We start from the raw sequence: 24,676 nt of genomic DNA, 5'->3' as shown, positions 1-24,676 counted from the left end.
TTGAAAGAATGCACTGAGTTGCAACGCAGAATGACCAAAAAACAACAGGTCCTCAGAGAAAACTGAGCAGACCAGAAGCACATATGTTCAGAGAATGTCTGCAAGCATTTCTTCATGCAGCTAGGGGGTGGATGAATGGAATGTTAAAAACCCCAAGACGTGGCCTACCGTACATCACACCCACACATTTTGGCTTTGATCCGTTTAACTAAGGACCACTCAAGACCACTTGGGAGGTATATCCACGAAGGCAGCTTCCAAGTCCAGTTTGGATACCAACGGCCAGGAGAAATTCCCATTACATGAACTCAAGTGCTGACATCTACCAAACACACAGTCCGCTTTGCCCGCTTTGCTCCGACTTAAATGCCGATGAAGAATGTCAAAGCATCCTCATGCACACAGCGCAACAGCTATGTCAGCTCCCCTCGCCAGAGCATTTATCACCTGGCATAACCTGCTTTCTGTAATTCAGTGTAAATACAGCACTCTATCTCCTCTAATTACAGCACCTCCAGGGCAACAATGGATCCCTGCACTTGGCAATGTGTTTTAATCTGATCGCTGTCTCTCACAGGGGAACAGAACCTTACCCCTAGTATGAAATCTGGGGCCAAAGGAATAACATTTTCTGCAGATATAGATAAAGGTTTCAACTTCTGGGTTAAAACTCACTTTTCCACTGATAAATACGGCAATGGCAATCTACTCTCTCTTTTTTACTGTCTTTCCCTTCCTTCCGAATCTTTTTTCCTCTGTATCCTTCCCTGCATACATGGTTTGATCAGGCAGTCAGAACTCTTTGCCCTATTTATTTTATATCCGTAGTAGTCGGAGAGAGATTACTTGTTGAGAGCTGGCTGCGCTTTGTTGCAGTGTTAGAGAGAAAATGGAAACATAGTTTCTGAATCCGCTTGACCACTTGCTGCTGCATAATTCACTAATGATTGGCTAAAATGAGCTGATTGAATTATGCTTTTTCCCATGAGCTGGGTAAAAATACCTTTAAATCCGAAGGAGTGATTCTGTGGTGGATTAGAACAGCATGATAATTAGAATTACAGCTACTGAAAGCTCCAGTGTTTGACATTTTACTGTTAGGACTCAGAAAGACAGCTGTTGAATGACTAATATTAAGCAGCTTATGTATGTATTAGTTACTTGAAAGAAAACATTAGGCATAGGTCACTTTAACATTAGGTAAAAAGGAAATTTTCTAAGATTCTATTAGCCTTAAATTGTGTGGCATGGCATTTGATGCTCAAAAGTATTTCTGCAGTTCTGAAATTATGATTACTCTCAGCATTTAACTGAATGACTCTGATACTGCTGATGATTACTGCATTTGCTTATCAACAGAGATGTTTTGTGTTTATCACGTTTGCGAAAAGCGGTTCATGACCACATTAGCTTCGCCGTGACCTATGTCGCTTAAACGGTACGATGAGATTCATTCTGGCCGGGGTTCACCATCTTTTTCACACACAGTTTAATTAAAGGACACTTTACTCTTTTCACGCACAATGTCCTCCAGCAATTATCCGTATGAAGGAGGGCCTCTTGACGTTCTTCACACCTCTGTAATTGCACAAGAACAGAAAAAAGATCCGCACTTTGGCCCCCACCATTCAGCGATGCTCCAGAAACATGGACTGCGAAAAGCGTTGCCTTTCACACGGGCTTTCAAGTCCCTGCCCTCCTACGCTGCCGCTGCCTTTCATTGGGGTCACCGCTGTGGGTGCCGGCGTGGCAGGGGGCATGCCACTGTTTGATTAGCCATCCCGGCACAGCCCTTTGATGACAGACTGTGGCATTTGTAGGCAGAAGTGTGCACTGTCGAATCTCTCCCCGTTTCAGAAATGTAACAGGCTCATTTCCATGCAACATACAGCCCCTCAGACAGGACCTTCTCCCTTGAAAGGAGGGTCAGCGCTAGACGTAGCAGTAAATATCCAAACAGAGCCGTCAAAATCAGAATTACAGTCTCAATTGTCCTTTCATTTATTAATAGTATTATTTATTTTTTTTAATTATATTTTTCATTGTGAACCCTGTAACAAAAAGCTTTCAAAATTTATCTTTGGCCTCTTTGTTAACCCAGAAATCATATTTGGAAAGAAAAACAGAGAGAGAGAGAGAGAGAGAGAGACAACTATGGCACTGTGGCACTGTTACTGTACAACAATTCTAATTTTAATTTTTGTTATTTTCTTCCAAACAATGAGCATTTTCAAACTTTGTTGTTTTTTTTTTTTACATTTTACAATGCCCTAACTATCCCACCATCTTCAGATCAGATATTACTGACATAAAAAGTCAGTTGAGTAAAACTAGTAAAACATGAAACGGCTATCTGAGTGTGCTACTTGTGCCAAAATGGACTACTATGTGCAGACCACACCACACAGACCAAACCAAACCTGCCCAAATACCGAGTACACAGAGAAAGGAATCAGACTCTGAAATGCTGTGCAGTCTATTGTACTTTGCTAGCGATTCCATCTAATTGTCTATTCCCATTAGCCTGTGACCAGTGGTTGGCAGACTTTGACAATTTCCTGTGGCAGATGCCTGGCGTTTCAATGGCTGCCCTTGATAGACTTATGACAGATGTCAAGGCTCCTGTTGAACGGGCACACTCGATCACGCGTCCCTGTTTCGCACACATCAGCCCCGTGCTCCGCGTCTGGCAGACCTGCCCGGCCCCTACGACACCACCCCACCTCCGCATCCGTCAGTCTCCAGCTATTACCTCCGACAGCCATCACATAAGCACTCTGCGTTTCACATGCAAATGCACAAAGCCTTATCGCCGTTTGAATTCTAATGCACCGGGATAGCTTGGAGGACAAAACCCACTCCCTTTTTTCAAAGTTAAACGGTGTCTCCGGGAGCAACACTGATTGACTGTTCCACATAGATATTGTCTTCGCTCGCACCGGAAAAACTACACATTGAAATGATTAGAATAAAACGCAACTGACAACGGACAACCCAAAAACCAGACATAGGCCAAATTCATTAAAATATGTATCAGACAATTAATCATACCCAGCAATAAGACAAATTTGTAACATAAATACATCAATCAATATTCATCCTTTATGACCAGTGGGTATACTTCTCATATCAAGTTTTCACTTCCATACTTTTATGCGCCAGCTGTACTTCTCATGCAAGACTGTGTGTGTCCAGTGTACCTGGATATTCCAAGGGATTATTCACGTAGAAGAGTCATAAGTCTTACAATTCTGTTGTTTGCACCAAGGTGAGACTGCTCCTTCTCTATTTTTTCATGAGCAGAATCTCTGTCCTACCAAAATATGTGTTTATGTGTTTAAATGTTTATGTTTGTGTTTTGAGTCGACAACTTCATCATACCTCTGTTTTCTTCTATTCAAAGGACTCAGGGACTGCTTTGGAGTGCCCTACATTAGTAATCAATTATAATTTCTCTTGCATTTTTGTTTTTTCCTTATTGCTCAGAAGCATCAGTTCAGAACAGAGTGTATGCATATGAGCTGATCTTCATACCATTGGGATGGGCTGGTAGTGGATATAGATGTTTACATTAACAGTAACACATCCATTTAACATGATGACGAAAAGTATCTGAGAAGCACATGCTCTAAATTGGTATCTGTGCTGGAACTCTCAAAATGTCTATTTACAGAATGCCATTAAAAACGTAGTACCATTATGGAAACCAAAAAATATCCCTGTTTCATCCAGTGTTATTGAGTATGTAAATGCCAAACAATGGCAATGGCCTTGTATATGAATTTAATGACATGTTATATTACATCTAATGGCAGTGTGGAAAACCTCCTGGAACACACTTTAATCCACTGCTAACAACAGTATCTCAGTGTCTGTCAGGTATGTTCTCACAATTAACTTTTATGTATATAAACTCCACAGTGACTGGACAGACAGATTAAGTGAGAGCACCTCTGGTTTCCTGGTGTGCTGTGCTACAGAGAGGCAAACGACACACACAGAGCTCCATTTTTCGTCACGGTACAAACTGGAAACTCACCCACTGCAGCCCGAGGTATATGTCTGTATTTAGAACAAAGAGTTGTGCATTCTCTCCATCAGGAGATGAAGCCCTAATCAACATCTCTGTCCCTGCCCCTCTCACATCCATGCCACCATTGTCATGGAAACAAAATATCTCCGGCAGCATGGCTCCTTGTGATGGAATTTAAAATGTTCTGGCAAGTCCCGAGAGCAGAAAAAAGTAAGAAGTAGCTAGTTGAAAAAGCTTAAAGAAGGCACGATTCCCATCCAGCATCCATTAGTTTTCGAAAAAACGCACATAGATAAAATACAATCTATAATCACCTGGGATACAAACATAAGAGCAGAAGTAGCACAGAAATGTAGAGGAGAAACAAAAGAAAATCGGGTGTGATGGGCACTGAGCTGAGCTATATGTTGAAAAATATATATTCGGAAAGATTAAATAACACTTTACATTTGGATAAACTTTGCAAGTGATAGGCACCATGTCCTAGGGATAGCTCTGAAAAAGTATTTTTGGTTACTCTATCAAAATAAAAAATTGTTATCAAGGTTGCAGTTTGGTATGAAAACGTGACGGTTTTAAATGGTGATGGTGATGGTGCTTGCAAAGCGTGCGCAAAGTGAGCTTACCATTTGGGCCGGCTTGTGGACTTCACCACTGGAGACATCCCATCCCTATACAGGCTTTTGGTCTTGCTGAAGTTGACTATGTTGAAGATCACCCTCTGGAAGACAACAGCATCATCGCATTACACTGGACTAAGTTGTTCATGGTTGACAGAAACACCTCTCCACTTGAATTCATGTATGTTGTAGTGTACACCAATATACTCCAGTGTAGGAATCCCATGCTTATCTCCTGTTTCTCAAGTCAGTTTGGATGTATCTGAGTCAACGTAACTTAGTGCAACAATGTATGCTGTATAGTGTTTGGCAGCCTTTGACAAATGATATGAATCAGGTCTCTTAAGTGCAGTTATTGTAGTGATCTAGCACACACACACATACACACATCTTTTTTTGTAAAGTAAACCTTCTGCAAAAGTAGCTATTATTTTAAAGTCTATTTCCAATAACAGCACATGCTGAGGTAGAATAACTCTCTGACAATATAACATGTGTTTATTCTATAGATTGTGTTGAAAACACAACAGAATAACAGAGACTAATTGCTCAAATGGTATATCAAAAAAGGATCTTAATTAGTTTGGATTAGTTCTGTTGGGTCAACAAACACCTTCTACAGATAAGACAGCCTTTGAGATCAAATGTGTGTTGCTCTAATGAGTGTTGCAAGGGCACAACGTAAAATTCAAACAAGCATTCTAATATCTGCAGAGTCAGATTTTTATTATAAGGCTAATTTCAATTACCATGGGCCTCCTGTTTTTGTAATATCCACGTTTCTTGCTTTCTAAATACTGTGCTAGACATTCTAAACTTTATTTCACTTATACACTTTATATGTTGTTAAAATAAATTCATAATACAACAACAACCATCTATTTCAAAAATATGGCATGTTGTTCAACGCAGTTCAGCAACATGTCATATGTATGATAAATTGATTGCAAGTGGTAAGTACTGCTACAAAAACTGTTACATATACTGCAGGCAGGTAGCTAGTAAAGAGCTAATATAACGTTCATTGTTTTGGATTTGTCAGAAAGGGGGTGAACTTTGGCACACTGTAAATATTACAGTTAAAACATAACATTAATTAAAAACAACAAAAACTAATATATTTGAATCACTTATTTACAAATGTATATAATTTAATCTATATTTATTTCATTTTTAATGTTAACATAATTAACATAACATAACATAATTTTATTTATATATTCATTACTGCATTATTTACTATGTTTGATAATATTAATTGAAAAGATTCAATAAAAGCATTCTTATGCTTAGTCTAGCTGATCTGAGTTTATAATACGAAGATGGATCCTGTTCTGTAACTAAACATCTGTTCTGTGTATCTAAATATTTCTTTATGATGCACCTTTCACTAGGTTTGTTATCTCTAGTACTAGTGGTGTGTTTTAAACACTCTTCCTGCTTTTTACTACTCAATTATATTTCATGTGGCTTGGTTTGGTGATAATGCACCTACTAAAATACATCTGAGAAAAACGTGTACTGCAATTGGTTACAATTAATTTTGTCAACAGTAATGTGTCCTGTATATGACAAATTACAGTTATGCGATGCACCTGCAGTGATGTTAAAGCTAGTTACAAGCTAATAGATTGGTCAGTAACCAGCGTGCTCCTCAAAAATCAAAGAAAGATTTTCAATCGACTAGAAAAAACAAAACAAAACATAAAAAGGAGTTCTCAAATGCCTGTAAAATACAAGATGTTTTTTTGAAAAAGAAAGAAATGTCCAATCTGACCCAATTAAACTCAGTACATAGAAAAAACTTTAAAATTTCAAACTGTGCCACATAGACTCAATCTGACTTTAAAGCAACGAGCTTGTAATGTTACTGTGACAGATTATTAACTCGGCTCACCACGAGAGACAGGCTTAAAGCATAATGGTGTAACTCCTCTCGTAGTGAATAACGATAAGCAAGTCAGTTTCAACATAGTGGATGCATAGCTGGATAAAGGCAAAAATGAAAAGAAATCACCTTTAGACAGGACGTATCTGCAGACACAGATATCATTTCTGTTCCTGCAGAAACGGTAGCCTAACAGATGAGCGTGCTGGAGCGGACAAGCCACCAGTGGGCCAGCTTTGGCTTTAAAAGACACGTTCACGGCTGGGTGAGTAATATTTCACGCTTTCCCGTTAAATGCACAGAGACCCCCTTCCTCCAGGAACCAGATTAGAATCGGGGGGAAAAAAGACGGACAGAAATAAATAAATATATAAATAATGATGATAATAATATCACCATGCAGTAAATGACTCCTATTGATAGACCATATCAAATTACCAACTAACTCCAGGTGGTGGAAGTTAACTGTGTGCTGCTGAAATCCTATTACCCCCCCTCACAGGAGCAAGGATTGTGGCGGCCTGATTCAGACCTAGGTAAAATGACATTTAACTGATGTTCAGACTGGCAGCAGGCTCCTGTACCGTGGAGATAAGACCATCGCTGCTGGCATTTCAATTACACTTTACTGCCCTGCACATCTGTTGCCAGCCTACTTTCAGCTTTTCCTCAAGCAAATACGTCCTTATTCTCTGCCTTACATCAGCCTTCTTTCTTCTTTTTCAGAAATTCAGATTGTCTTATTTAGTGGCTGTGTCCCATGCCTGTAATCTATTTGTTAAGCGTGTTAAACTCTGTGGGGGTACTGTGCTCCACACCACGGCGAGCGGGCTGCAGGAGTCCTTGTGTTTCTGCCAGGCTTAGGTGATTAATAATAGGTCCTCTAACCAGCATCCTTGTCCTGGGGCCGATAACACATCGAAAAAAGTGCTGGCCGGTATGATAGGACTGTATGCAGAAAAGGAGGAAGGAACGACGGGAGTTTATGGGGAGACTAGCTGATGAAAATGTTCTCTGAATATGTTAATGTGTTACAAAAACATACATTTTCCTCATTACATTGAACGAAAACATGAAATTCCTAAAATAAAATTAAGACATACAAAAATGACAACATTCGAGAATATATGATATGGTTATTTGACAACAGTCAGTCAAGACACTCCAGTCACTACTTAGTGTGAATGTGACCGTGTTGCCATAAGCGTAACCATTGATCAATCATTCACAACCATAAGCTATCACTCAAATTCGCTCAGAACAATGACGGTGAGAGGTTGATGGAGCTGCACTGGAGGGTCATCATACAGTAATCCAATTTCCGTCCATCAAGTTGCTCGTGAGCAGTTCATCATACCTGATAAAAATTCCTGTCTTGTGTTTCGTCAGGCCGGTACTAGTAGCTATTGCCTTCTTTGGTGCATAATGACTTTTCTAAGCTTAACATCATGCCGTTCAACTGTAAGTAATCTGACACAAGTCAAACACGTCAGCAGGAGTTTTTTTTTTCCCCCCAACTGATTCCTACCACTCTGAAGATCTACTGACATCATCATCTGTGCAAATAGGGAGGATTAAACAGAGGTGCGAGGGAGAGAAAAAGGCAAACTGGTGAGCACTTATCTCGTGCTCATTAACTGGGGGTGTGTGGTGTGCACAGCCCGCAGCCCCCTCTTCACACGTCAGCTCGCTGCTGCTGTGGGGCCTCCCGTTCTTGTTAAAAGGCTGTGTTTACACAGAGTACCCATTTGGGACTCCTAGCCGGAGCACAGTGAGCGCTGTCCTGGAAATTTAATTACAGACAGAACCGTTACAACGTATTAACATTGAGCCTGTCAAAGACGTCATTTTGACGAAACGTGTCAACTTCCCCCCCTTCTCAATCACTGTTCATTCAACAACAGAACCAAGTGTCAAAGAACAACGCAGCATCGTTTTAGCACCTACAAACCGTATAATTCAATGTTGTTTTTTCATACCTTTTGAAATGAAGGGAATATATCATTTCACATCATTTTCAGTACATCAATCTTAAAAAAGCCATTGAGTCTTGCAGAAAACATTGTATTTATACTCCACTGTCTTTCGCTGTACACTAGACTCACTTTTGAGAAGCTAGAGTCTAAAAATGTGAAAGTATAGTGTCTTTGCCTTTGCCCTACCACTGACCTCCACACAGAAAAGCACTCAGGGCTCACAGTCTCAGATAACCTAGACCCAGCTACCCTACAGAAATAGCTCTCTGTAACCACTGTTCTGGGGCCAATGGCTGCTCTTGATACTCATCGATCTGCAGTCATTCCCACTCAGGAGAGGTTAGAGATAAATTTTTTAAGAAAAAAATGTAAAATCAAAAGAATATAAACAGTACAATTCATTTAAAAAAAACTATTTAAAATCACACGTATGTAAATGCACATGGATATAGACAGAAATGAGACTCATCAATGATACACATTGTTTTTTGTGATGCGCAAGAATTCTTATGAAGTTGAAATACACCGGTGGTAGTATTCACAGTGAAGGGTCACAGGCTAGTGGGGGGTTGAGGGGGACTGTGGAATGAACAAGCCCCTCTGCCCTTCCGTGGTACAGGGAGAGCAAGGGAGGAGTGGCTGCCTCTTATCGCTCCGGTACCACAGAGAGCCCCCTTCACCGCCACAGACACCTGCCCGTATTGTTAATGGCAGCTCTTCTGTTCCTCTCCGGAAGGCTTTGATCACTTGATGCCTTGCAAAGCATCACAAACCAGACCAACAACAGATTCACACTGACTGACGTGGCCCCAAACGGCAAGGAGGAAAGCAAAGCAAAGCAGAGGAAAAGAGCACAGCCACCCATTCAGCACTATACTTCTATTGCAATATTAGGGAGACGTCGATTCATTTCTCACTGATCCACAATGTAAAGTGTACCTGCTCTGGGCGTTTGGTATGGACTCCCCAGATGTTTTTCAACAAACAATCAAGCGATTGTCTTACACAAACTGTTGTTCCATGGCAACACATCCATGACCTACAGTTAACCTCCGTTGATCACACATTCGATGTGACACTGGATGACTATAAAGGGACCATGACTTGTAGATGCTGAGGACAAGGTTGGGTCCAAAGGGAGCTGGCTTTACAGGAAGAGGAGTGATTTCCTATGTGCAGGACCTGACAGTGTGGTTGCAAGCTGCCAATGTTGAGTCAAGGCCCCAGGAGTGTATGACAGCAGGCAAAACCTATTACATCACTAAGACTCTGCCTACCTGTTCTTTTTTGTAGCCATCTAAAATGCATTCTGTACAAAAAGGTTTATTATTTTCACAACATGAAAATCTGAATTAACAAAATTAAGTGCGTACCTATCACTGATCGCTGCTTTCTAAGCAGTCAGTTTCTAATTCCACCCAAAACAAATATTTATTCAAACATTTATTTATTAACAAAGAAAGCAAGATAATGCAGAGATATCAGATTCCAGGAGAAGGTGACAGGCTCTTTTAGAGCTGCCCTGAGACCTTTTGTTTGGAGAGGCATTCGCAGTCTTTTGTATCCATCTTTTATTCCATTAGACCGCTAGAAGTGCAGCGCTTTCAGGTGTTTCATGAAGGGCAATTTATTACTCCATTGTATGGCTATGCACAATTTTACAGAGTTTAATTATGCCTTTCCCTTTGACTGACTGACAGTCAAGTGAAATATCCTTGAGACAATGCGAGGGGTCAAACACAGGGAGACAATAATACACTCTGAAATGTAAAAGAATTCCATTACACAACTGAAAAGATTTCAACGGCAAGTTAAGACGAAAAAAGTTTAAATACTGAGGATCTTCAACATGTCTGTAAACAGATAACACTAAGGCAGTTTTGGATGTGCACGATGAATAAATGTACGCACTTGCCCACTGTGTCTGTGCGTATGTCAGTGTATATATTTGTATACATTCAATGTATGAGAATGTGTCTGTCTGTGCGCATATATTCATATGTTCAATAATGTGTCTATCTATATATTGTAGTATATATTGTGTGTATTGAGTGTGTGAGAATATGTCCTCTGTGTGTATATATTCAGTGGGTGAGAACGTGTTTCTGTGTATATACTCTGAGTGAGAATGTGTCTCTATGTGCATATACTCAGTGTGTGAGAATATGTGTCTCTGAGCGTGTATGTATATATTCAATGTAAAAGAATGTGTCCACTGTGTGTATATATTCAGTGTGCGAGAATGTGTCTCTCTGTGCAAATACTCAGTGTGTGAGAATATTTCTCTGTGTGTATGTATACATTCAATGTAAAAGAATGTGTCCACTGTGTGCAAATACTCAGTGTGTGAGAATACTTCTCTGTGTGTATGTATATATTCAATGTGGGAGATTGTGTTCTCTGTGTATATATTCAACATGTGAGAATTTGTTTATGTGTGTGCGTGCAATTGCTATCAGCTTGCCGTGCTGCTTTACAGCTTCACATATGCAAAAGCTCTTCTGCCAACCCGTTAATATATGGAGCGTCTCAACAGCCTCTGGGCAATAAGACACATACAGTTCTTTAGCTCGCTGGGCGGGTGGCAGTCTCTTTATTAGTCTGGGCTCCACTTCTCTCCTACAGAATTTTAACCCAGACCGATAAATATGAAAAATATTGATGTACATGCAGTGTAGCCCTGCTCACATGTAGACCTCTGCTGTCTCACACATGTATCTTCTCCCTCATCTACACAAATAAAGAGATGAGTGATGCACACTGACAGCCATTGCTTTTAATATTCACCTTGGCAGCAAAAAAAGCCCGTGCTCTAAATATAAAGTACAATCTCCGGTCTCCAGAGAAGGCCTGCCTTTTATTTTTTAAACCAGTGAATCATTTTAGAGCCACAGCTCCACAGTTTCCCCCTTTCCTTTTCTATGATTTAAAAGGGCTCTGACTTCAACAGGTCCTCTCACCTCATACGGCCGGAGTATGACAGCGTACAGCTGCGTACAGCAGTACTAGTGCACTGCTGAATTAAGCACAAGTGTTTTAAAAAAAAATACATATGTGTGTGTGTGTGTGTGTGTGTGTGTGTGCGTATGAATAAACCAAATTCAGAACCTTCTTCAAGAGCCCCCTGCTTTAAACATTGCAGAGTTAATTTGCTCAGTCTAGCAGCTCTCTCTATCTCTTGCAGCATTTTTTGCTCGGGGTACCCCGTCAAGCCACTCTGGAGCGGTGAAATTGTCACGAGTGATGGATGACTATCAACCTTCTGCTGTCTTCCGGCCCGCTCCTGGGAGATTTACAGGCCCGCTGACTACCAGGCATGAAAACCAATCTTTCGCTCTCTTTCTCCCTCCCCTCTCTCTCTCTCTCTCTCTCTCTCTCTCTCTCTCCCTCCCTCCCTCTCTCTTTCTCTACCTCTCTCTGTCTCTCGCTCTCTCTCATTCCAATAGTATCTCTCCCTCTATTTTCCTACACTCTCCCTTTGTTTCTGCCCCTCCATTTTCCTCCAGACTGGAGCTGTAGCTCCAGAACACTTGTAATAACTGTCATGTATACAACACGAACACAGACACGCGTGCGCACAAACATGCAGGTAAATGTAAGGTAAAAGACCCAGCTAATGGACTATGCTGTAACATTTCCCCACAATGAAAAATGACTTTTTACCAACAGTCCCCCCCCAACACACAACTTCTCCACAGGCCAAATCTCTGCAAATATCCTTCAGTGTGTTGTAATTATAGCATCAAAAAGGTGCTGGGCTAATTGTGCTCTCAAAATAGTAATTGCTTTATTATCATGACTATTTTGGTGCACATAATGATCGTTAGAAGGCATTATGTTAATGCAATTAAATGGTTGTATTATTATTCTTCCCCTTCTAATTGAGGGTATTTTGCATGGCCAATTCCTTAAACAGTCATCTTTCAATCTGCACAGTCCTATGGGCCAGAGTAAGTCTGAGGAGACGCGAGACATCCAGAGGACATGTTGATCAGCGTCTGCTCAGTGTATCCAGAGCATGTGAAACTGTTTTGAGATCTAACTTCTTGCAGGATTTGTGTGAGTACCAATCGCTTATGAAACAGAGAGGCAAGGGTTAACTACTTTCCCCATGGGGGGGTCACAGTCTAAATAGATGCAGAGTTGTAAGTACATTCACAAAAACCCTTCACATTTCATATACCATTTTCTAAATTTACAAATTAACACTGTGAACACATTCCTGCACTGTAAGGTGATCATCACATATCCACATATTTTCATAACAATGGTGAAGGTGGTGAACACCTGTGGTGAACTAACGGGTAAATGTACCAACCACTGTAATAATTAGTTATTAATAACATAGTTATAATTAAGTATAGATGTTTAAAAACTAAGCACAATCTGTCAATAAATTGGAAGTTATTTTTATGATTTGCTTAGAATTGCAGAAATTGCAAGAATCAAATTGTGCAGTGCTGTTGTAAAATGAACACACTGACATCCTATAACACAAAACCATAAAAATTAAGTAACTGCATTATTAAGACTGGAGCCTAAATACGCTGACAGCGCACTGTGTACTGTGACTGGGCTTGTCAATCATTTGAGACAGCTCCTACCACTGAAATTGGCTGAAAACATCATTAGGATTTCTGGGGAATTACGCAATTCCCTATCAGTCTAGCTCTTCCCCCACTTTATTCTCTGCTCGGGTATATATATGCTCAGTTTCTTTCATACTGGCTCCATAAATTGTAATGTAATATTTGGAGAATTCTAGTTTCTGAGAAACTGGAATACCTTTGCTGTGATGGAACAAGCCATATTTATTTGAGTTTTTTGTATGGTCTATTTTTACAGTGAAGTGAAGATTGAGTGTGATTATCTAACACACCGGCAGCGCAATGAGCAAATTTAGACTTGCGCAAGGGCTGAAACACACCATCACTGGGGCTTAGCACAGACACAAGCTGAAAAGTAGCAGCTAAATGGTTTCTTCAGTTATTTTTAACCGCTCTCACATTGAATCCACTGGCTGTCAGACGAAGGCTCTTCTGGGGCTGGTTTGCATTGGCCAGCGATGGGGGAAATAACAGACTGAATGCATCAAAACTCTGGTCTTGCAGAAAACTGCTGCCAACGATTTCAGCCTTCAGCCTACGACATATATGAAAAACTTCAAAACCCATCGACCTCTGTGAAAGCGGCCAATGATACTGCGGTGTGGCAGATGGGCACTGGAGAGGGCCAATCTGGCCTCGCTCTCCGAACCTGTTGTCGGGCATGCGGGTTGTGTCAAGTGCTTTTTGATTTAGCCACTGGCAGAGTTTCAGCCAACACACGAGTAACAGCAAGCATGAAAGTAAATATGTTATTTTGCTTTTCCCCCGATCTGCATTAATTACAATACACCCCTTGGTCAAGCTTGACACGCTGCCAAAACCCACGGGGCAAAATATGAGTCATTTTGAGATTAATAATGCATCACTGTCTAGAGGGTAAGTGCCAACATCTGAGCCTGAACCCAGGATCCTGGCTATAAATAACACTTCCAGAACAGTTCAGCCAACTACAGCCAGCAGGTGCTCTCTCATCTTTTTACTGTTCACATGAATATGCATAACTGAGAAAAGGCAGATAAATAAAAACATCGGGGGTTTCCTGTGATAGTACCTGATGGCTTTTGACCCCCTCCACTTTGAGGTAGAAGAGGATAAATATGCCCTTCCCTTCCTGCAGCTGTTCGCTGCAACAGCGAGAGTCGGAATTATGTCAGAAAACCGAGGTGGCGCGGCTTTTATTGCCAGTGACATTCTGGAGACCGGTGTGTCGGGGACATGCTGATGGAGGGGAGAGAATGAGGTTAACGAGCAGCCAGCCTGGTTAGCGCAGCACATTTCCATCTCTTTGCTTTGTCAAACACCTTACTAATTGCCGACCCCCAAAAACAAAGGCCGGTTTGAGTGAGAAAAGAACAAACCGGGGTCAACAGTTCCAACAACAAGGGGTTCCAAGGACATCACAGCCCTGACAGCAGTGCTGCGTTGGCAGGAAGTGATGTCACAGGTCAACGTTTTTAATTCAGAGTGGTCCCCGGGGGACTTCGACCCCAACAGCCTTGCAGGATCAGCAGTGGCTGCTGAGAAAGCTCAATGTGAGTGGCTTAACGCCTCTGAAGAATATCAATCTGGCTCCTGCGCACTCCTCACACCCGTGAGGTAACAGCCTCATTAATTAATCAGCAGTGAGCAAGGGTCTGCTCTTGCTTTTTTTCCTTCCCCTTTTAACTCTTCCGTGTCCCCCGCACACTCCAGCACCAACAATGGGCTGAAGAGTGTTGTAATGCACGAGGGAAGCTCTGTTCCCATCTGTTGCTGCAGTGTAGGCACTCTGGCTTTGATTGAGAGGCTGTAAAAAAGCAATCTCCTAGACTGGGGGCTCATCTACATGCACACGGCACGCCTGCCCACACACCGCCGAGGGAGACTGTTAAAACATGGCATGTAGTTTATTATGGAGCCACGCTGATTTCAGCTCCGAGGGTCTCTTTGTCTGCCGATGATGAAAAAGGGCAGAAATGGACAATTCTGCTGCATCTGCTCCTGTCAACGGCAGGGGAAAGAGAGAGAAAGCTCAGAGTGCGGACGGATGAGAAGGAGGATAACAGGCTCAGCCACCACCACTTGAAAAAACGACTTTGGAAACAATCGAACCAGAAAGAAGGGAATCGAAGAAAGGGGGGGAAAGATCAAGTATCTAATGGCTTTTTGTGATGCCTTAATGCTATTCTTACTTTGCTATGGATCACAATTCATAAAATACCTTGCTATTTATTGAATGCATGATTGCATTAATGCACAGAGTAACCTTTGGAAAATCACGCGTAACAAAAAGTGATGGTATTCTGCAGTTGACTGATTAAACTCTGATAACCGTGGAAAATACCACACCCTTCATTGATTCTGAGGAAAACAAATCAATAAACACATACACACACCTTCACAAACACACACACACACACTACACAATCCTAAAATACACAAAACATGCACCCAATACACTTAACTGATCAACACACAAATCTGTCTTTGGATGAAGTACAGAAAACAAAAAAAGGATAAAAAAGATGTTTGGCCTTTCATTTAGTTGCCAGTATGGGTAATCATCAGAGATTCTTCATGCATTACACAGCCAGCATTCATCTTTGTTATGTTTCCATTTATTAGGGTCTAGAGAAGTCACTTTGTATGGGAAATTTCCATATATACCATGGTGACTTGTTTTTTTATTGTCATTATACATATAGTACATTACAGTATATTCTTATTTTGCAGTTGCACTGACCATGGGACAGATATAAATGTTCTGAAGAACGAATATATAAATACTGTTACATATATTACAATTAGCCTACACTTACAGCTTGGAACAGGGATGAAACTAGAATCACAGGGAAACATGAATATCAGCAGTAGTGGATTTGGGTACTTCTTTCACCACACATCACTGAGAATGACGGTTTTTAAGTACTGTGGCTCCTGAATCTTTTCCAAACAAACGCACAGTAACATCCCTGAAAATAAAAATAGTGAGCACCATTACATTAGGTACTTAGGGAAAAGGCAAGTCTTCCATAAACAACATTTAAAAAATTCAGCCCTATTGTGTGAAGAAAGGAGCAACTTCACAGAAAACAAAACTAATTTGAAAATGAAATAAAGTTAAATCAAGGAAACAGTTCTCTACTGCTGGTCTCGTATTGGTTTAATTTTGTTTTCTCAAATGTCTCTGTCCATTTGCTGTTTATTTATGCATCACAATACTTTGCACATTATGGCCCAATCAAATGAGATATTTAAATCAGCAAGCCTATGATTGATGGGGTATGTCCCTGCAAGAATGTGCTCTCATACAGCCTGGGCTGGGGGAAGATGGGGTCTGGACAAATGAATTCACAGAGCCTCTGAAATACATTTGTACACATTCTCACAGAAAGACAGAGAGGGGGAGACAGAGACAGAAAGGGAGTGGGGGAGAGAGAAAGAGCCTCAATATCAACTGTGTATGAAATACTTCACAAACATCTCAACAGTCAAGCTGACATCACCCTCAAAACACATGGTATAAGCATGTAAGCGCGGATGTACAGGAGCTGTATATCTGAATGTCTAGTTGTTCTGAATATTTTCATTAAGTCACTCACAATACCCTTCATAACAAACATATCTCAATGTATGCATCTTAAACTGACTCTTCTGACTCTTCTATTGTACCTTGATGCCTTGTTCTGCATGAATGGGGTTTTTTTTTTTTGAAAACCGTCCCAAAAACACTGAAAATAAAGTTGTTGGTATGCTGCAGAAATTCTCATTTGTATTCAGAGGCTGAAACAAGCTATTTGAAGCTGCAAGCTAATATATATGTCACTGCCAAATGCTGCTATTTTATAATTGTAACCAATTTTCAAGTGTGTCTTCATTTCATTAATTTATACATTTAATTGGCATGGTTTTACTAATGCAATTGTTTCGAGCACTAACACATACAAATCTGGGGAAGGCTTAAAATGGCCTGAGAAGTAGTACGGCTGACTTTCTTTCACAGCACTATGTCTGTACAAAATGTCCCTCTATGAATGACTAATAATAAATAATGATAATAATAATATTAATAATACACACAGCCTGTACAGCGTTATCATGCCTTAAGCTGAAGAGGGATCCATAGGCACCCAGTTAGGACTCCATCACCAGCTCTGTCACCAGCTCCCCCACCAGCAGACTCGTCAGCCATGTCTCGATGATGCAGGCCAACTGGGCCCTCTCTGCATCAGTGAGCACACACATCCAGAGAATCACCTGTATGACACGTGACACAGACACCAGTGTACACATCCACTCTCACAAACACACACTCAACTACACTACCATATGCAATACCCACTTATAGAAACGTATTGTCTTCTTTAAATACTTCAGAGTTCCTTGTTTGAGTGGTGCTTGAGGCCAAAGACATTATTCCTTAACCCTTTGCTCTTGCTTGCTCAGAAGGTGTCTTCAGATTTGTTGCAACAGAGATGACTGTCATCTTTGATGTCATTATGATGATAACTTATTGCATGTACTGCAAAACTGACTGTTGCTACTAGTTTGTTACTGATGGCTGTGCAGCGACTGCAAAATCATCATCATGAAACCTTGTTATTATTAAAAAAAAAAATAAAATCTACAAAATGATGCAATACACATATGTACCAAAACGTTTCTATTTCCCAGTCAAATCTGCAAAAATACCATACTATACTAACACTATAATTAATGCTACCTTATTGCTATTACTATAATATGCTGCAATATGTAAACGCCCTCAAAACTGTTGTGGACTCATTCTTAAAGTTGGACTGAATGACTATGATGAACTCTATTATTAGTCTCGGGGCTCAATTTGATTGCAAAATCGCACATCGCAAGTGGCACCATAGATTATGCTACCAAGAACTCAGCTGGCAAAAATCACACTTGCTGAAATAGCAATTTTTGTCCAGATCAATCTAGCGCTTAGCCAGGAGCAGGAGGGGACCAGAAGGAATTTAACATTTAAAGGTGTAGCTGTGAAAATACACTGCACTGTTGGCATTTAGAATCTGATGTAATAAGCATTTATGCACAGACGAATCCACCAGTGTGTTCTTCAGCGCAAAGCTACAACAGTAATCCCTGAAAATTCGACAGTTTTCTTAAGCAGAAGCAGTTGAAATTCAGTGAAATACTCTTCTATTTACTGGTTCATCTATGTTGTAATTAAAGGCTGATCTTTAGTATTTGATAAAGTAGGTGGCAGAAGATGAAGGACAAGGAGATTTAAAAGGGTGTATACTGTAGGAAAACAGAGTCTGACCACTGAACATACCTGGCCTTTCAGGACATTTTTTAAATATTAGGGGCATGTATGCAGGTAGGAATAATTGACAAAAAATATATATTAAAGTTTGTGTGAGCTTGATTATCTAGTGCACAAATAATCTGTGGGTAAATGCATTACTGCCAGTGCAGTAAGGGTTGTTTTAGACAGTAACAACCTTGTACCAGTGCCGAGGAGCAGCTATTTAAATATGTACAAGGATGAAAGTCACCCACACACAGACCTGCATGATCATAATCTCAACAACCTCCACGTTCTGATCTCAATACTCTGATGTGAGGCTATTTATCAGCTGTCTGAACACATACACATATCTGAAGTGTGCAAAAGCATATTAAGCAATTCTCTGCTGTACAAAAGCAAAGTATTTGCTGTCCATGTTATCCTACCTCCTAATTCTTATCTTCCAATGTTACACTGAGGTCCAGAGTGAATCTAATTGTGAAGGGCTTTGTCATACGGCAACATCTAAGTACATGTTTTTTGGTTGTTTCTTACAAAACATGAAATTAAGCTGGGAAAGAAACCACAGATAATGTTTTCCTAAATTTTTTACTCAAAAATATGAGGAGACAACATTACAATTAGAGTTAAAAAGCACTATTTAAGTAGCCCTGAGAAAAACAAAATGTGTCTGACATATCATGCAAATTCACGTAAACTCAGTCAAAGAAAAATCATAACTTTTACTTAAACCTAAAATTCACATTAGTGATGCTCTTCAAAGAGCACAATTAAAGAAGCAGAAAAGTTACATATCCAAATGGACTTCTGCTTTGCTAAATACACTAACACTCTTTTCCTCCATCAGCTCTCAGTATAAAAGAAAAGCCAATTCAAATGCTGCAGAAAAACCTATAAAGGAGATACAGAGGATATCATTCCAGAAGATCAAATTAAGGAGTCCACCACCTGGCACACCACTGATAAACCAGAAGTGGATAAAAAAGGGGAAAAAAACTTTAAAAGAATGAATGCACAAGCTTGGGAGGGCACAATATAGAAATGGCATGTTTTCAAAAGTAAAATTATGTTTTAACATCAAAATATTAACATTTTGAGCAAATTTTTTTCTTGCAAGTGTTGCCACAGGGACGTGTTGCCATGGTGGAATATGATATGGAGTTATGGGCTGTGCACCTGCCCTAATTAACAAAGAACACAAGGATGAGAGGCAATCAGAAGGCACAGGGCTAAGAAAGACCAACCTCTGACACATCTCTCAGATGGTTTGAAGCCTTATGAATATTAATGCTATCTTAAACTCAGGGACATCTCTAAGGATACAACTATTTTCAGAAAGATCTCAGAAAAACACTGTGATTCTCTACAGTATGTATTAAACGTCACTACAGCAACAGCGTACACAACAGACACAATAATGTTCTGAGTCTTCTAAATGTGGAACAAACAAATCTAACCTGGATTAGAGGGCTGTCATTCTCCACTGTGTACAAACTCACAAGGGGAGACCTATGGGATAGACCTATTTTTGATGTGACCATATGCACAAGTCAGCAATATATGTCTACAGTAGAGCAGGGGTCCAGCAGGCCATCTGTACAAGGGCTGTGAATTGCACTCAAAAAAATGTAACCTTTGTAAGACTGTGCTAACATTCTTGAACCTGGAATGAGTGCTCAGCATATTTTTTTTCACAGATTGCTTTTAGAAACAAAACTATTTTGATCAAAAATGTAGTGCATTTCTGTAGTCAACAGATTTCTTCTATTAAGTTACAAAGAGATTTTAATGAAAATGTGCTTCAGAGAAAGGGCCTAAACACTTAAACGACTTGATATTAAAGCCATTGCATATTTCTTGTCTTATATGTACAATAAACTATGTTTCTCCTAATGGGGGGAGGTCTTTCTTCCTCTGGTTTTCCTTCAGGGAACAAATGTTCCATTGCCTCATTTTGCCATGATGTGGCACTGAAAGGCCAATGAGGGGCCAGACTGATCATTTTTGTGCCAGTCCCTATGCATCATCTGCACACCACAAAAATACTTGTATGCTTATTGAGCGGCCCCTTACACTAGCATACAGCTTCAGCCTTACCATACTAATTACTTACATTACATTACTACTATTTAAAAGTGTACATTTGCAGTAGACAGACAACACAGCACATACAGTGACAAATTCTGCAGTATTGAAGTGGCAATCTATGGCTGGAATACCGAACAGATTCTGAATCTGTGTGCAATTGCATCAGTCACAGCTCTTTGCCTTCGTAAATAAGAACTGGGCTGGCTGAAAACTCCCTTGAAAACTCACTACTGTGCTACTAAATAACAAAGCGAACAATTCAAAAACAAAGCAGAACGAAGGTGCTGACTTCAGAACATCTGACTGGTTCGACTGGTTTCACTCGCCATCTGCTTTAAGGGGATTTACAGAAGAGCTGACTCTCCGATCCCTCTGATGCAGGTTGCAGGCTGCATCTCCTGGTGTCACTTATACATAACCAACAGTGTGCACCAGCAGAAACATAGGTGTGCATCCTATAGTTGCACTGCTTCTAGTTCAAAATAACTTGCTCACCAGGCAACACAGATAAGTACATATACTACAACAAATAATGGGAAAACAACATTGTTTTAAAATATGAATCATTGTCTTTCCCACTCAATTTCAGTCGGATTTAGATACATCAACCTTAGCTCTACTGACACTATTTACACAAGTGTACAAAATTTCAAAGTAATATAATCTGCATTCAGAGCACTTCTGTGGATGATGTGTTCTTGTAAAGGCAGAGCTGTTCTCATAACACTGAAGCTCTATGAATAAAATGTTGAGATCAGAGTGAATTTTTGCTATTGGATTTATTTCTATTATGTTGTTATATGGATACAGCTGCTATTTCGTGAACAATGAACATAAACAAATCATGAGGTTTTCAACATCAACCGACGCATCTGACTGCCAGCTCGGTGCAGCGCCACTGATGATCTTCTGTGTTGAGGTCCTGGTGAGATATAGAGGCATTAATGGCATTAACGATGAAATCTGCGTTTATATGCAGAACCGCTGGCTAAGGCAGCTCAGTGCTATTCTAGCACAACTCTGTGGGAATACATCAGCAGCCATTTCTTCCACAGTGCTCCTGAAACACCTATTGAAACAGTTTTATTTGGTTTAATTTGAATTATTAAAGATCCCATCATGGTACATTAAACTGACTGACGATTTGGAAAAAAATCTGTAATGAATTCCACACTAAATTTATAAATCCCAATATTTCATTTGAACATCTCTGATAAAATCAAAAATATTTTGTATTATTATATTATGTCAATTTGTTTTGGTATTTCAAGGTTGGATTTTATTTTCAGTCCCTACTTAGTAATTTATTTATTGTAACGTGTATAAATAAGACTGCCTTCAGATTCAGACTGCCTTCATTTCAAATGGAATATTTCTCTGCATGCAATATTGTGATAATATTACTCGTTAACTTAATGCTGAGCATTTTTTCAGTATTTTCTTTAAGTTTTTTCACTTTTTTTTCACCCAGTTTGAAAGAGCTAATTAATATATTAAACTTGCCTGTCCACAACACTCACTATGTCTACACAGGAGCACTGAAAGGAGAAAAATGCAATCCTCCTATACGCTCAACACAGTCGTTATCCCAACAACAATTTCCACAGTCCACCATGGAGAAATGGACTAGGCTGACTGGAGGATAGGAGCATCTCCACTGATGTCATCTTGCAGGCATGTTGCGTGCCACTGGAGGGTGTTCCAGTGTCGAGATAAGCAGAGCCGGGCTCTGGGTTTGAGCCTCAGGACCCAGCCCGCACTGAATAAGTGCCTTAACTGGCTGAGCCACACAGGGGCCCAGTCTTGAGCATGTAAAACTCAGTAAAATAAATAAACACCAAATAACAAGTCCATTTTAGGTGAGAGTGAAACCCCTCTTAAAAAAAGGAAAATTTTAAGTAAGAACACCACAGTCCTCCTTCTTGATCAAGATCACGACAAGGTTTCCTAACACACATGGCTTCATGTCAGACAAAATGTGGTTCAGTACATTTACTACCAGAGCAGTAATGAGATGTGGAAATAATTCAAAAGCCTTTCACCAAGAAACCTTCATTTTTTTCTCCAAAGGTTTGGGGAAAATGTATTACTTGTTATTCTACAAAATCTACGATATTCCTGTGTATATGCAATATTTTCACCACATAATAAGGTGAAAAGGTTCATGCAAAATGGAAAGCCACGTGCTTTCCATCTAACTTCTTTATTGATTCTGTAACCCAGATATTCTGAACAAAAAATACCACAATGGCAGCTCTTAGTAACTAACAGCTAATGACGCCTGGTGGTTCTCTGGATGATCTCTTCTGCAGGTAGTGTGGCGCATCTGGCTATGAAGGAGCTCACACAGATTGATGAAAAGCAGCACCTTCAGCGAGATACTTCTTGAAATTGCAGTACTCTTGTGCTGGGTAATTCAAAACAGACCTCCATTGTAAGCAGAGTCAGGCACCCAATTGTCCTTGACATGAAATAGACTTACACATCAACCTTCTATTTACTACCAAAATTATACAGTCACCTCATTGAAATCTGTGGATTTAAAGATATGAATCAGATGCATCTATGTTAATAAACATATTACATGTTACACAATTGCATATTATTTCATTAATCAAAAACTCCTTCTTAAATTTGGGTCAACAAAGCTACATTCTAAGACTTTACTTAACTAAAAAACTAATATAAACAGATTATTGTAGTATGGCCACTGTTACAACATCAAGTCCTACATCAAGCATTACAATAATACAATATAATAGTACAATATGCAGCTGTTGCTTTATCATTAAACGTAAGCTCACTTATTGATAGCTGAATTAGCCACACAGCAGTGTAACTGATTGACAGTTTACAATAAAATTGGTGGTAAGAAAAAATTTGGAGCATTATAACCACTTCAGATACTAACAGCCATGTTGGTCTTAAGCATCTTGCAAAACTGCAAAAAATCTTTAACAAAATATAAAAAGCAAGGGTTTGAAACGTTTTCATGTTTGTCATTATGTCATTATTTTGAGTTTACCTAATCTTGCCCTTAGATGTGAATACTTTCGATAGGAGAGACAGGCGAGACAATTTGCATAACAGGTAGAAAGACTGCATATGCAAAGGCAGAACATAAGTGTTTTAGGGAATGTAAGTCACCCACTCAACCCCTGCATCTTGGGAGAATGGGATTCTCAGGTCTGTGTTGACTGACAACACCTTTGCACACTGTGAACAAAAGAGGCCAACAAGGAGCACTGTGAATGGACTTTAGCTTGATTAAATGGTCACTGAGTCGGAAAACAGCCCTGATGTGATCTGTGACCTCGTGCTGAAATCTTTTTAAGAAAAGATTAAATGAAAACACCTTCAAAGGAACCTCTGGGAAGTAACAAAAAAAATAGAAAAGGAGAGGAAATGTGCCTGTGAGCCCCAAAAAGTCACCACTATATCAACAGCAAACACAAATGGCTGCTATACCCCGCAACACAGAAGTCAAAACAAGATCACAGACAAGGGCAGCACCAATCTCTGCCACTGAAACGAGCCTTTACTGAACCACTTCAGTTTCATTAGGAAAGACAGATCGATGGAGGACACTGTTAGCAACGGTTCAGAAGAGAATGATTTCTTTACAGTGATACAATTACTATTTTTCATGGCAGATTTGGGCTCTAGGTTTAAACTGATGCCTTCCAACATTTTCTCTCTATGTCCTTACTTTGGGGATTTTTTTACTGTTATCCTGTGGGATTTTAAAAATGTCTGTGACGATATGTCTTCATCTGAATGATTCTAATGAGGATGTATAAATCTTTGAAAACTGCGACCTACAATGTCATGAGTATGGCACCGAAGAGAATTATGTTGTTAGCAGTATTCCATTTCAGGTAACTGCATTGTGAGAAAGGTGACATTGTGCTCTGATATAATCAGGGGGTCAGTGTCATCCACTCCTCACCACCGCCGCATTGGACCTTTGACCTGAAATGTAAAATAAACATCTGCATAATGCAGGATGGATTTCTATGCCCCTCCGTATTCAGTGCCAACACTGTGGGCAGATTCTCTCATCTGATTGTTAAGCAGAGCATGCCTTCAAATGGCTACAATAATTCATTTACTGTTGCTGGCTTGGTAGCAATCCCATTTTGTAAATCTTATTTATTTAGCTATCCGTTGTACATAGTTATCACATCCCTGTGATGAGAGT

The 24,676-nt window shown here is 40.0% G+C and overlaps 1 protein-coding gene across 2 annotated transcripts in view; it reads right to left on the bottom strand.

Moving 5' to 3' along the window:
* agbl4 (ATP/GTP binding protein-like 4) overlaps positions 1–24,676 on the bottom strand; it is a 304,739-nt gene that overhangs the window by 167,376 nt on the left and 112,687 nt on the right. For both annotated transcript variants that reach the window (XM_036521635.1, XM_036521636.1), the window contains exon 4: positions 4,660–4,754. In XM_036521635.1, the coding sequence (XP_036377528.1) occupies positions 4,660–4,754 (95 nt within the window). The remainder of the gene's footprint in view (positions 1–4,659; positions 4,755–24,676) is intronic.

Source organism: Megalops cyprinoides, chromosome 2 (assembly GCF_013368585.1).
Source record: "Megalops cyprinoides isolate fMegCyp1 chromosome 2, fMegCyp1.pri, whole genome shotgun sequence".
NCBI classification, from domain to species: domain Eukaryota; kingdom Metazoa; phylum Chordata; class Actinopteri; order Elopiformes; family Megalopidae; genus Megalops; species Megalops cyprinoides.
This window is presented reverse-complemented; position numbering and strand designations above follow the sequence as displayed.